Source organism: Schistocerca gregaria, chromosome 6 (genome assembly GCF_023897955.1).
Source record: "Schistocerca gregaria isolate iqSchGreg1 chromosome 6, iqSchGreg1.2, whole genome shotgun sequence".
Taxonomy (NCBI): Eukaryota; Metazoa; Arthropoda; class Insecta; order Orthoptera; family Acrididae; genus Schistocerca; species Schistocerca gregaria.
In genome coordinates this window covers 463,924,893-463,940,127 of record NC_064925.1, presented here as the reverse complement: position 1 = coordinate 463,940,127, position 15,235 = coordinate 463,924,893, and the positions used below count along the sequence as shown (strand labels likewise).

Sequence of the window (15,235 nt, the reverse complement as noted above, 5' to 3'; positions counted from 1 at the left end):
GGTGCCTAGAGACGATTCCTATTGATCAAGTACCTTAATCACAATAAACTTGTAAGTCAATCTGTCGGCTAAAACCACGCATCTACAGTCGACAGCTATCGCCGTAGATCGCGCCAAGGTCGCGTTACTGCTCGTTAGTGCACAGACTGAACGGTAGATGGCGTTGAGCGTTGTGCATACTGGATTCGCGTAAAAAAACTGAAAAAAGACTACCTAGGAGAGTAACTAAGACACAATGCTGCATTTCATAAGCAACAAAAGCATTTTTAATATATAATATCGATTCTTAGTTGTGTTAAACCTTTCATTTTATAATATATGGTATATGTGCTCGAATAGAAGCACGAACTTAACGTTTACTTAATGATACCTGAAGCACGTTCTGGTTTAAAAAGGGTGTTCGCCACTTTCATGGTGCATGGGCCTTTACGGCTCGTGGGGTATGGCTATCAAGACATACCCAACACATAATTTTTGTATTTGTGGGGCAGTTGGCTGCCAATAAGCACTGACGCCCCCGCAATATGAAACGAAATATTGGGAGATTGGATACCAACATACATACAGTGTACAATAACACCGATCCGTTTGTGTTAAAAGTTCCCTCTCCAACAGAGGCACTCTTACACTTTGTAATTGGTGAATAAATCATAATTTCTGATACATTGTCATTATGGACCCACCGAACTGGCTCATCCGCGCCGAGTCGGGAAACAAAATTTCCTTGCTTTATGTCAAAGCTTATAGCCATGGAGTCATTTGCAAATGGATACCCAATATAACTCCCAGACTATTAATTCAGAATCAGTTGAAAGCCAGAATACGTCGTTACTCCACTTGCAATTTAAAATACCAGGTGCACTGCGTTTCAAAAGCTTCCAGCAGCACTGTACATTCACTTTGCAAAGTTTTTTACTGTTGTTAGCAACCAGTGTTAAAAACTACTATAAATGTGAACATAGAATGTATTTGCATGTATCTGAATATTGTGTGTGAGATAGCAAACTGCGTAAAACTCAGAAAAACTATACTCACCTGAGCTAAGCATATTAGAGTACTGTTAAAAAAGTGATAGAATTCATTCGTTTTTGAAAATCACTACTGTTTCTAGAAGTGTCTGTGCGCAATAACCAAATCTACATCACAGTTCAGTTTTTATTTCATTAAACACACACACACACACACACACACTGTGAGTGTCTTTCATGCATGAATACCCATTAAATGTCCTAGGCACATCATCAGTAAAGTTGTGTGTTCATTTTCCTGGAAGACTCTGTGCAGAATCAATTAAAATATGAATCAAGTGTACATATGTATGCCCAGTTTTCATTTCATTAAGATTGAAATAGTAATGAACAGGTATAGGACCTTCATGAATAGTGCTCTGTAAGTGTGCAATTACTAAATGAATTGAGTCTAAGACCTGCAGAAATCTAAGCACCTCCACACTTCCTTTGATAGATAGTCCTTAATGAAGAGAGTACAATGCCTTTTTTTTAAAAAATATTGTAACCATCTAATTGAGTCTGGGTGTGCTCCAGTATCACAAGGTGTTTTACTGTTTGGCTAAAACGAGAACCATATTGCCTCACGAGGTTTGCTTACCAAGACATACCCAACATATATTTTTTTTAAATGTGAGGCAGTTGGCCATACAGCACAAATAAACTATTGACTAAACCACAACTGAGTGCTACTCATAGAACTCATGGGAAGTCCAAAATATACCTATACTGAATACTTCACAAGTCAGGTTAACTATTCAAGTTGCTGCATAGATTATCACCGTCTTATTCACATGTTGCATATCATGGGCTTTAACCTCCCTTTGGTGGAAAATTAGATGTTTTCTCAGGCAGTGTGGGTAGGGAAAATGCCAGCCAGTCTTTCAGGAGGCTGTGTTTCATAGATTCGATGTATGTAGAATTAGTTGTCATGCAGAGGTCTGTTCTGAATTGGATGGTCCCATACTACAGATTTTAGTCATTTCATTTGATGATGGCATGAGTGCACTGCCATTTGTGATAAGTCTTATTGGCTGCAGTACTCAGTAATTTCTGCAAGTTCATTTCAAGCTACTATGCTCTCTTCTAAAAACTTGTCAGTATGATGTAACATTTGTGATTACTGCAGTGGCTGTTTATTTTTAGGTGTTTGCATGGTCCTCTTATTGTGTGTTCTACAGCTAACTTGAAATAGCTTACTGTGCATCTTTCATTGACCTCTACTGCTACCTGCACCCTAACTTCAACAGATGCTCTTTTGTCAGTAATCTCAGTTTGTTTAGTGCTACTTACCTCAGATAACTCATTAGTATATTCTCCTTCCTCCTTGCATCTTCACTCACCTTAAAATTCAGAATCACAACCAATTCAAATGAAAAACACATCAGTAGTCATAATCTGAATACTACGATTCAAGGACTGAAAAGCTCTGTTACTAAAATGGCATGAAGCAGTGTTGTTTGCACAATTCCATGACAAGTATTAATGTATTTAAACAAGACTCAGGGTTTACAAAATGTAGGTACTATTTGCATTGAAAAATGCCAGTGTGATCAATGAAGAAGGGCAATATGAATGGTCAAATGACTGTATATCACGAATATCTGAAACATATACCTTAACATGGAAGAAACCAACTATCACACAACACTGTTAAAGACAGGAATCTGGGAATATACTACTGCTCCCTATGTATGGCTTCCGTAGCAAGATTTGACTAATTACAGTATGCACAGGGGCATTTAAGCAGTCATTCTTCCTATACACTGTGAACGGAATTAGAAGAAATCTTAATTCAGTGTACAATGCGAAGTACCCTCTGCCTTGTACTTCATAGTCAACTGCAGAAAGTGGGTGTAAGTGTAAGAATTAAGCTAACAGTGGTACATGAACAGTAGATATTTAGTATAGCTGAAGCAGCAGCTGTCTTTCTTATTTACTTGGTTCAATTTAGCCGACAAACATGAGTAACATTAAGCACTTTAGTGTTATTTTATTGTTAATACTCAGCATAGATTGACTTCCTTGTCTTTCGTTAATGTATTCCTTGACTTGCTATCCTTCCCTGATGGTTCTCTTTTGTGATGTCTACGGAGTATGATGAGTCACCCAAGTCAACCAATCAATGAAAACCTCCATGCTTCGAACCTCTGTTGGCTCTAGGGATTTTTCTCTGTCTCATGTCACTTCTGTCATCTCTAGAAATGGTTTACTCTGATGAGAAATGCCAAGTTGCAGTGTAGTTCAGAGTACATGTTAAACTGTTAAGTTCCCCTCTGACAGACTGTGTAAGTCAGTTCAGTTCAAAGATCAGAGAAAGGCAAAGGCCTATCAACTCTAATATGACCATGTAGATTAAGGCATTGCAGTGTTCAAACCAATCTTTGGGTGAATAGAGGTATACCTTTTCTTAATTTCATACATTGTCATATATCTTGACCTGTGATAAATCAAGGTATACTGCATTTGGGCAGAAAGAACTCCCTATTTTGTATTTTAAGATTTCCTATATTGCTGCAGTGGAAGTTATAGACACTAAAGTATGACACTTTTTTCATATTCCAGATCCTGTGAAGCGCCATGGAGATGCCAGGACAATTAAGCATTGAGAAGAGAGCCACAGTTTGCAACAAGATATGAGGTGTGTCAATCTGTGACTCAGGTCCAAATGTGGTGAAGGGGTCAATACGGGAAGCAAGCTGTTCTGGATGCAAAAACAAAAATTGCCACAGAAAATTAATGCCTACTGGAGGTGTCACGGACACAAAGAGACCAGGAAGGTCCTCAACTTCGGTGTCAGAGAAAAAGGTGGCCACATTGAGGGAGATGTTCAAGCCAAACCCCTCAAAATCAACAAGGTGGGCTGCAAGAGAGAGCGGTGTCACATACTGTTCTGTACGTACAATTGTTCACAAAGTCACATTACAAACTGTGGAAGATTCATTATTCAAATATTGTACCCAAATGACTGAGATAGGCTTGTAGAATTTTGTGAAATGATTTTCGCGTGCCATGATTGTCTACAACTGTATGAAAAAATTCAGTGGAGTGATAATACTGTTTCATGTGGGGGGGGGGGGGGGGGGGAGGGGGGGCAGAGGTTAATTGCAAAGGGACCATTTAAAAAAATTAGGGAAAGCTGAAAGCAAGAGAGTGGTGTGGCCTGACTTCTTCCTGCATTATTGGACCTTGCCTGTTGAGAAACACTACTGACACTGAAAGATATCTAGAAATGTTAGAAAATTTTGTATTGCCTACAATTTCTTAATGAGACATGTCACATGAACTGTTGTTTATGCAAGATGGAGTTCCCCACAATATGCTTTGTCTGTGTTCACAGGACAATGGATAGATCGAAGAAGCCTCAACAAAACGACCAGCACAAACCCCAACCTCACCCACTGAATTTCTGTTTATGGAGGGGGGGGGGGGGGGGGGGGGGAGACGTGTATCACAGCATAGGCCTACAATAAACTCTTGGCAAACTTGAGAAAGAGATTTGTGCAGTCATGAGTGATATTCCTGCTGAGTTCTTGAGGAAGGTCACAGCAAACATACCTGTTCATTTAAGACAGCATCTAGAAAATACTGGAGCATATAAGGAGTTGTAACTTTTGGAAAGACAATGATATATAATAAATCATAAATTAGCAGAAATTTGTATTTATACCTACAATGTTGTAGGAGAGGAAAAATAGAAATAGAATTACTTTCTGCCCACCCTGTAGAATATCAGCTGCCTTAAGTTGCAATATTCTTATTTTCTGAAACATAGTGATGTTCTGAACCACAGTGCCAGTCTTGGTAGTGACTGGGCCTATGATATAGGTTGTGACTCAGACCACTAATGTTAACTTCGTACAGTTGTTCCGGCGTTATGATCAACGATGTGTTTACTGACCAATGTTGACAGTGCTGTGAGGCGAGTTAATATGAGTCTTGAGAGGGCACTGGTGACTTTTTGGTGCCATTGGAGAGTATCTATACTAGACAAAGCCTACACCTGCCTAGGATTGGGAAGGAATAGTTCGTTAAGCTAAAAAGTGCTAGTATACCAAGTGGATCTGGACTCAAGGCCAAATTCCAATGATAAATTTGCAGAATGAGTAGACTTTTTCTAAGGTGAAATCATGTAGGAGGAAAGGTTTTAATAAATGGGAAATGAAGATCAGAAGGAGCAGTAAGCTTATTTCGCCAAAACATTAGAAGAATTAAGTCGATGAATTGCTAATAGATCTTGACTCGGACATTTTTATGCCTCAAAAGTACCTCTTATCTAATTTCTATGCAAAGACTTCACTGCAGAGGAGAAGTGTGGCCAATATTCCCAAATGCAATGATTCATTCAAAATAATCGGAATTCCAAATATTGTAAAGACCAAGTATTTGAAGACTGTGTAGGAGAGTGAGTTTTCAAGGAAAACCTTTGTGTCATACACCGTTGGAGATGACCCCGTTCAGACTACAGGGTTTTACTCTCAGAGTTGACACTGTGCTAGGTTCAGTTCTTACAAAGTGCATAAAGTTGAATTTGTGTCGAAATTTCATTATGAACTTACTTTCTTATTCTTCAGGGAATAGAATGTTAATGGATTTACTTGAAGCACAATCATGGGCAATACTTTGTGGGGTTGTTCTCAAGTTGAAGGGCACAATGTGACTAAAATTAGCAATGGCCTTTCAGGTCATGGTGCATTGATAGTAATACTCTGAACTGAATCAAGGCAGAGCCATATTGTCAAGTACTAAATAAAATATTTAAGAGCTAAGTGCACCTACAATACAGATGGTGGTGGTGGTTAGTGTTTAACGTCCCGTCGACAACGAGGTCATTAGAGACGGAGCGCAAGCTCGAGTTAGGGAAGGATTGGGAAGGAAATCGGCCGTGCCCTTTCAAAGGAACCATCCCGGCATTTGCCTGAAACGATTTAGGGAAATCACAGAAAACCTAAATCAGGATGACCGGAGACGGGATTGAACCGTCGTCCTCCCGAATCCGAGTCCAGTGTGCTAACCACTGCGCCACCTCGCTCGGTACAATACAGACATTTGAATCTTATCTCAAAGGCAAACTTAGCAAGAAGTCTACAATACAAATGACTATCAGTAAATATACATTTCATAACATATTTATCAGTTTCTTTAATAACTAAAAATTGCATGTATGTATGTATGCAGTAATAATAAGAAACCAATTTGGATAATTAATGTTATTAGAATATCATGTAAGATGGAGTGGAGGCTACTGTATCATAATATGAAGGAAAGAATTGCCCGGTTACAAAATTTCACAGCTGATAATACTGGAAAGTGCTAAAGAATGTAATCAGACAGGCTAAAGCACTGCATTAAAGCATGAGAATAAAAACTTCGCCCAAGTTTTCCTGCACAGCTGATGGGCTAACACTCCTGAAAAAAAGGTTCTGGTAGAAGTCATGCTGTGAGGAGGGTCTTAAGTCATGTCTTGATAGGTCAAGTCAGAAGAGTATTTTACGCAAAAGGCAAGGTTCTGGGTTCGAGTATCAGTCGGACAAACAGTCAGTCATTCAGTCTGGAAGTAATAGCAATTTGCTTTATACATGTACAGAGGTAGGGGATAGATAGATAGAGAGAGAGAGAGAGAGAGAGAGAGAGAGAGCAGTTATAAAGGTTTTATAAATGGTATGTGTTATTTTATAAACAGATTTTATTTTAAGAATCTTTTTAAAGGTGAGGCACATAATTCATATGTTTTTTGTTATTCACACACTTCATGGTATACAACTTTCATTAATTTTATTGCCACAAACATATAATACTATGGAGAGTGAAACAGAATTTTTTTTTTTTTTTTTCCACTCAGCAGACAGCTTAAACCGAAGGTGACTAGAAGATCTGTGTTAAATAAACCTCCCTTCATGTAGCTTATAAAATTATTTTATGGTACATAGTATGTTGTACAGTTAACAAATATCACAAATAATGTCAAAAATAAGGTGCACAGTGCCAAGTAAAATCATCAGTTTTAAAAAGCAATGTCACAAAAATAGGGATGTAGAAAATGACGGTGGCTACAAACAAGCTAAAATAAACTTTTCCCCGTTTCTTCCTGTGGAAAACAACCACTGTGGATCACAATTTAAGTTAATAATACTAACAAGATTTTTAGGCTTAAGTCAAATAGCAATAAAGGAATACATATTTTCTATTACAATACATTGCATGTTACATATTAGTATAATCTTTCTTAAACAAAAATGTTTGATGTAGATAATATGCAACAAAAGAACCAGCCTGAGAATAAGTCAACTTTGTCACAGGAACATAGTTCTCCATATTAATGCAATCGTGAAACATCTGTGATCACAGATCAGAAAAAAAGAGGTGGCTCCATTTTTGACATTTCTCTTAACTGTCATGTAGATATAAAATTTCAGGCTACCAACTGTTTATATTTACACAAACTCTTTAAAGGATTAATTTATTCACAAATGATCAAGAGATCAGATCCACAGCCACCTAAGTGAAAAATCCTACCTAGCAAAACTAATTCAGTCTGAATTCTGATTTTTTTTCTCTCCATTACAAAGGAACTTGGAGCTTAATCACAAACAAACACTGATAATAAACAATTTGCATATTTTACTTAAAAGGCACTGGTATCCGATTTTAACATCCACATAAAAACTGGTATCCAGCTGTCCCAGCTCATGTTCCAGTAATAAACACCAGCAAATGACTTCAAAAAAGCACAACATTAACAGTATGCTACGTCCTGGAAGCAATACTACTATTCTGTTAAAAAGAGGTGGAATCTGGACAGCACTAATCTGTATTAATAAATAATTAACTTTGCAGAAATGTTATTTGTACATAACTCTGCTTTTAAACTAATATAGTTGTGTAAAAATATTTATTTGAAGACAAATTTTATGTTAATGCACTATTATTTGTGCTACTTTAACAATGTGATGAAAGTAGTACTCTCTCAACACAGCCACTGGCATCTTCTGTACATAGTCTCGGGCAGTGACTCGCATGACCAGAGATAACTTGTACACTGAGGTCAGAACATTCACTGTCTTCTCTTCCCAATCGCATAACACTCGACAACTGTACAGGAAGCTCTTACACGTTATACTTCCAAGTACGTATACTGCTGTTTTCACTGCATTTTCGAAACCTCAAACTTTGTTGTCATGATTTCCTGGAGGGAGGAAAAAAGCAAATGTTATTAAATTACTTTTCTGAATTATATCTGTTTAAGAAGCTAAATAAACAATTATTTAAGTATATAATAAAGAAATCTGTTTTGAGATTTTGAACACGAACACTGAAATAATAACAGTTTTATCACACTTTAAAGTGACAAATAAATCGAAAGTAAGTATATTTTATCAGCAAACATTGGAAACTACAGGTTGGAATAACATCGATATAAGGAAAAAAACTGCTATCTGTGGCAGCTTGGACCAGAATGCAGATGGTGATCATGTAAGCATGAGGTGTGCTTGCTTGTGTGAATGAATTCTGATTTTGTGTGTGTGTGTGTGTGTGTGTGTGTGTGTGTGTGTGTGTGTGTGTGTGTGTTTATACTTTTATTATGAAGGTCAGGCGAAAAGCTAATATGTAAGTGTCTCTTAGTTTTGGATGTCTGCAACTTAACATATTATCTTTACAGTAAGTAGCAATCTATCTGTTATATTTTATCACCATTAGCAGTAACTTGTGTTGTATGTTACAATGCACGGTCATTAAGGATATGTGACTTAAGAAGTTATGAACTTCACATTAACAAGGCACTAGTGACTAGTGGGTCTGTCATAATTTTTCTTTCCTTTTCAAACAAGTTTCCACTTTTGGCTACTTAAAACCAGTCCTGTATTTCTTTTTTCTTGCCTACCTGCCATACCCAAAGCTCTCAGGTATCCGTACTAAAGTTTTATACAAAAGCCACTGTAGTCTATTCCTGAACCAACTACACCTGCCTACCTGTAATATCCAACCTTTCCATATTCCTTGTGAAATTCTCCACAGTTTTATTTTCTGGTGGTTTAATTTCATCTTGCTTATACTGATTCATCCCAAAACATGTCCCATGAGTCTGCATTTCCATTTTCACAGTCATTTAACACATCATCCTCTCACAGCTGGTTACAATGTTTCCACAACAAGCTCTTCTCCTTTTGCTTACTACCATCTTCAACTGATTGATGCTGTCTTTTTTTCTAAATTCAATCCAACACAGTAATCACTTTCCTTAGCAACTTTCTATAGGTTTTGTCCTATTGTCATTAGGCACTTTCCTTCTCACTATGAATGCAACATTCCCAAACATAAACATTCCCCACTTACCCATACAATACTACCTTCCCCAGTGTAGTCCTCACAGCAAACATACCTTATCTGCAGTGTTTCTTCTTTCAAAGAGAAACCTACAAACAAATCTGCAGAACTGTTACGGTTACCAGCAATGCATCTCCTCCTGCCTAATAGTTTATGAGAGGTGTGAGTAGGACTCATGCTTTCAGGGTTCCATACAAACCTATTTATGTATAAAGGGTGGCCAGAAACATCTTAAAAGCTTGTAATGATGTTGCAGGGTAGATTGTGCTGAAAAATAATTCTTAAGGAAAAAATTCGATACATTGTGCCATTTCTGAGTTAATGCAATAAAGATAGCCAATTAGGTCATTGTGTGCACAAATTCAAGCCACCTGTCACATACAATTAGTGTCCTCTCATAGCGTAGATGATAGTACACGAGACTGCTCAGCCTTCGGCTTGGGTTCGATCCTTACTACTACAGCATGTCTTATTTTGTATTGCTCTCTTGTTGAGTTTTAGAGCACTGTTCGTGACTCCATTCTCTGGCAGGCCACCTGAATTTGCACACAGAACAACCTGACTGGCTAACTTAAGTGCTAATTAACTCTGAAACAGTGCATAGGCCTACAATAAACTCTTGGCAAACTTGAGAAAGAGATTTGTGCAGTCATGAGTGATATTCCTGCTGAGTTCTTGAGGAAGGTCACAGCAAACATACCTGTTCATTTAAGACAGCATCTAGAAAATACTGGAGCATATAAGGAGTTGTAACTTTTGGAAAGACAATGATATATAATAAATCATAAATTAGCAGAAATTTGTATTTATACCTACAATGTTGTAGGAGAGGAAAAATAGAAATAGAATTACTTTCTGCCCACCCTGTAGAATATCAGCTGCCTTAAGTTGCAATATTCTTATTTTCTGAAACATAGTGATGTTCTGAACCACAGTGCCAGTCTTGGTAGTGACTGGGCCTATGATATAGGTTGTGACTCAGACCACTAATGTTAACTTCGTACAGTTGTTCCGGCGTTATGATCAACGATGTGTTTACTGACCAATGTTGACAGTGCTGTGAGGCGAGTTAATATGAGTCTTGAGAGGGCACTGGTGACTTTTTGGTGCCATTGGAGAGTATCTATACTAGACAAAGCCTACACCTGCCTAGGATTGGGAAGGAATAGTTCGTTAAGCTAAAAAGTGCTAGTATACCAAGTGGATCTGGACTCAAGGCCAAATTCCAATGATAAATTTGCAGAATGAGTAGACTTTTTCTAAGGTGAAATCATGTAGGAGGAAAGGTTTTAATAAATGGGAAATGAAGATCAGAAGGAGCAGTAAGCTTATTTCGCCAAAACATTAGAAGAATTAAGTCGATGAATTGCTAATAGATCTTGACTCGGACATTTTTATGCCTCAAAAGTACCTCTTATCTAATTTCTATGCAAAGACTTCACTGCAGAGGAGAAGTGTGGCCAATATTCCCAAATGCAATGATTCATTCAAAATAATCGGAATTCCAAATATTGTAAAGACCAAGTATTTGAAGACTGTGTAGGAGAGTGAGTTTTCAAGGAAAACCTTTGTGTCATACACCGTTGGAGATGACCCCGTTCAGACTACAGGGTTTTACTCTCAGAGTTGACACTGTGCTAGGTTCAGTTCTTACAAAGTGCATAAAGTTGAATTTGTGTCGAAATTTCATTATGAACTTACTTTCTTATTCTTCAGGGAATAGAATGTTAATGGATTTACTTGAAGCACAATCATGGGCAATACTTTGTGGGGTTGTTCTCAAGTTGAAGGGCACAATGTGACTAAAATTAGCAATGGCCTTTCAGGTCATGGTGCATTGATAGTAATACTCTGAACTGAATCAAGGCAGAGCCATATTGTCAAGTACTAAATAAAATATTTAAGAGCTAAGTGCACCTACAATACAGATGGTGGTGGTGGTTAGTGTTTAACGTCCCGTCGACAACGAGGTCATTAGAGACGGAGCGCAAGCTCGAGTTAGGGAAGGATTGGGAAGGAAATCGGCCGTGCCCTTTCAAAGGAACCATCCCGGCATTTGCCTGAAACGATTTAGGGAAATCACAGAAAACCTAAATCAGGATGACCGGAGACGGGATTGAACCGTCGTCCTCCCGAATCCGAGTCCAGTGTGCTAACCACTGCGCCACCTCGCTCGGTACAATACAGACATTTGAATCTTATCTCAAAGGCAAACTTAGCAAGAAGTCTACAATACAAATGACTATCAGTAAATATACATTTCATAACATATTTATCAGTTTCTTTAATAACTAAAAATTGCATGTATGTATGTATGCAGTAATAATAAGAAACCAATTTGGATAATTAATGTTATTAGAATATCATGTAAGATGGAGTGGAGGCTACTGTATCATAATATGAAGGAAAGAATTGCCCGGTTACAAAATTTCACAGCTGATAATACTGGAAAGTGCTAAAGAATGTAATCAGACAGGCTAAAGCACTGCATTAAAGCATGAGAATAAAAACTTCGCCCAAGTTTTCCTGCACAGCTGATGGGCTAACACTCCTGAAAAAAAGGTTCTGGTAGAAGTCATGCTGTGAGGAGGGTCTTAAGTCATGTCTTGATAGGTCAAGTCAGAAGAGTATTTTACGCAAAAGGCAAGGTTCTGGGTTCGAGTATCAGTCGGACAAACAGTCAGTCATTCAGTCTGGAAGTAATAGCAATTTGCTTTATACATGTACAGAGGTAGGGGATAGATAGATAGAGAGAGAGAGAGAGAGAGAGAGAGAGAGAGCAGTTATAAAGGTTTTATAAATGGTATGTGTTATTTTATAAACAGATTTTATTTTAAGAATCTTTTTAAAGGTGAGGCACATAATTCATATGTTTTTTGTTATTCACACACTTCATGGTATACAACTTTCATTAATTTTATTGCCACAAACATATAATACTATGGAGAGTGAAACAGAATTTTTTTTTTTTTTTTTCCACTCAGCAGACAGCTTAAACCGAAGGTGACTAGAAGATCTGTGTTAAATAAACCTCCCTTCATGTAGCTTATAAAATTATTTTATGGTACATAGTATGTTGTACAGTTAACAAATATCACAAATAATGTCAAAAATAAGGTGCACAGTGCCAAGTAAAATCATCAGTTTTAAAAAGCAATGTCACAAAAATAGGGATGTAGAAAATGACGGTGGCTACAAACAAGCTAAAATAAACTTTTCCCCGTTTCTTCCTGTGGAAAACAACCACTGTGGATCACAATTTAAGTTAATAATACTAACAAGATTTTTAGGCTTAAGTCAAATAGCAATAAAGGAATACATATTTTCTATTACAATACATTGCATGTTACATATTAGTATAATCTTTCTTAAACAAAAATGTTTGATGTAGATAATATGCAACAAAAGAACCAGCCTGAGAATAAGTCAACTTTGTCACAGGAACATAGTTCTCCATATTAATGCAATCGTGAAACATCTGTGATCACAGATCAGAAAAAAAGAGGTGGCTCCATTTTTGACATTTCTCTTAACTGTCATGTAGATATAAAATTTCAGGCTACCAACTGTTTATATTTACACAAACTCTTTAAAGGATTAATTTATTCACAAATGATCAAGAGATCAGATCCACAGCCACCTAAGTGAAAAATCCTACCTAGCAAAACTAATTCAGTCTGAATTCTGATTTTTTTTCTCTCCATTACAAAGGAACTTGGAGCTTAATCACAAACAAACACTGATAATAAACAATTTGCATATTTTACTTAAAAGGCACTGGTATCCGATTTTAACATCCACATAAAAACTGGTATCCAGCTGTCCCAGCTCATGTTCCAGTAATAAACACCAGCAAATGACTTCAAAAAAGCACAACATTAACAGTATGCTACGTCCTGGAAGCAATACTACTATTCTGTTAAAAAGAGGTGGAATCTGGACAGCACTAATCTGTATTAATAAATAATTAACTTTGCAGAAATGTTATTTGTACATAACTCTGCTTTTAAACTAATATAGTTGTGTAAAAATATTTATTTGAAGACAAATTTTATGTTAATGCACTATTATTTGTGCTACTTTAACAATGTGATGAAAGTAGTACTCTCTCAACACAGCCACTGGCATCTTCTGTACATAGTCTCGGGCAGTGACTCGCATGACCAGAGATAACTTGTACACTGAGGTCAGAACATTCACTGTCTTCTCTTCCCAATCGCATAACACTCGACAACTGTACAGGAAGCTCTTACACGTTATACTTCCAAGTACGTATACTGCTGTTTTCACTGCATTTTCGAAACCTCAAACTTTGTTGTCATGATTTCCTGGAGGGAGGAAAAAAGCAAATGTTATTAAATTACTTTTCTGAATTATATCTGTTTAAGAAGCTAAATAAACAATTATTTAAGTATATAATAAAGAAATCTGTTTTGAGATTTTGAACACGAACACTGAAATAATAACAGTTTTATCACACTTTAAAGTGACAAATAAATCGAAAGTAAGTATATTTTATCAGCAAACATTGGAAACTACAGGTTGGAATAACATCGATATAAGGAAAAAAACTGCTATCTGTGGCAGCTTGGACCAGAATGCAGATGGTGATCATGTAAGCATGAGGTGTGCTTGCTTGTGTGAATGAATTCTGATTTTGTGTGTGTGTGTGTGTGTGTGTGTGTGTGTGTGTGTGTGTGTGTGTGTGTTTATACTTTTATTATGAAGGTCAGGCGAAAAGCTAATATGTAAGTGTCTCTTAGTTTTGGATGTCTGCAACTTAACATATTATCTTTACAGTAAGTAGCAATCTATCTGTTATATTTTATCACCATTAGCAGTAACTTGTGTTGTATGTTACAATGCACGGTCATTAAGGATATGTGACTTAAGAAGTTATGAACTTCACATTAACAAGGCACTAGTGACTAGTGGGTCTGTCATAATTTTTCTTTCCTTTTCAAACAAGTTTCCACTTTTGGCTACTTAAAACCAGTCCTGTATTTCTTTTTTCTTGCCTACCTGCCATACCCAAAGCTCTCAGGTATCCGTACTAAAGTTTTATACAAAAGCCACTGTAGTCTATTCCTGAACCAACTACACCTGCCTACCTGTAATATCCAACCTTTCCATATTCCTTGTGAAATTCTCCACAGTTTTATTTTCTGGTGGTTTAATTTCATCTTGCTTATACTGATTCATCCCAAAACATGTCCCATGAGTCTGCATTTCCATTTTCACAGTCATTTAACACATCATCCTCTCACAGCTGGTTACAATGTTTCCACAACAAGCTCTTCTCCTTTTGCTTACTACCATCTTCAACTGATTGATGCTGTCTTTTTTTCTAAATTCAATCCAACACAGTAATCACTTTCCTTAGCAACTTTCTATAGGTTTTGTCCTATTGTCATTAGGCACTTTCCTTCTCACTATGAATGCAACATTCCCAAACATAAACATTCCCCACTTACCCATACAATACTACCTTCCCCAGTGTAGTCCTCACAGCAAACATACCTTATCTGCAGTGTTTCTTCTTTCAAAGAGAAACCTACAAACAAATCTGCAGAACTGTTACGGTTACCAGCAATGCATCTCCTCCTGCCTAATAGTTTATGAGAGGTGTGAGTAGGACTCATGCTTTCAGGGTTCCATACAAACCTATTTATGTATAAAGGGTGGCCAGAAACATCTTAAAAGCTTGTAATGATGTTGCAGGGTAGATTGTGCTGAAAAATAATTCTTAAGGAAAAAATTCGATACATTGTGCCATTTCTGAGTTAATGCAATAAAGATAGCCAATTAGGTCATTGTGTGCACAAATTCAAGCCACCTGTCACATACAATTAGTGTCCTCTCATAGCGTAGATGATAGTACACGAGACTGCTCAGCCTTCGGC

The 15,235-nt window shown here is 37.1% G+C and overlaps 1 protein-coding gene and 1 non-coding gene across 3 annotated transcripts in view; one reads left to right on the top strand and one right to left on the bottom strand.

The window, feature by feature from the left end:
- Nucleotides 1-389: 389 nt before the first annotated feature.
- LOC126279764 (U11 spliceosomal RNA) lies at nucleotides 390-519 on the top strand. Its single transcript, XR_007551215.1, has one exon. It is a non-coding gene; the product is annotated as a U11 spliceosomal RNA (small nuclear RNA).
- Nucleotides 520-6,671: 6,152 nt separating this feature from the next.
- Nucleotides 6,672-15,235, bottom strand: part of LOC126277993 (transmembrane protein 87A) — a 90,430-nt gene continuing 81,866 nt past the window's right edge. Inside the window, exon 16 of one of the 2 annotated variants that reach the window (XM_049977667.1) lies at nucleotides 6,672-8,193. In XM_049977667.1, the coding sequence (XP_049833624.1) occupies nucleotides 8,152-8,193 (42 nt within the window). In that variant the 3' untranslated portion in view covers nucleotides 6,672-8,151. Of the gene's footprint in view, nucleotides 8,194-12,138; nucleotides 13,661-15,235 lie in introns of those variants that run through there. The other variant, XM_049977666.1, reaches the window with a different exon arrangement.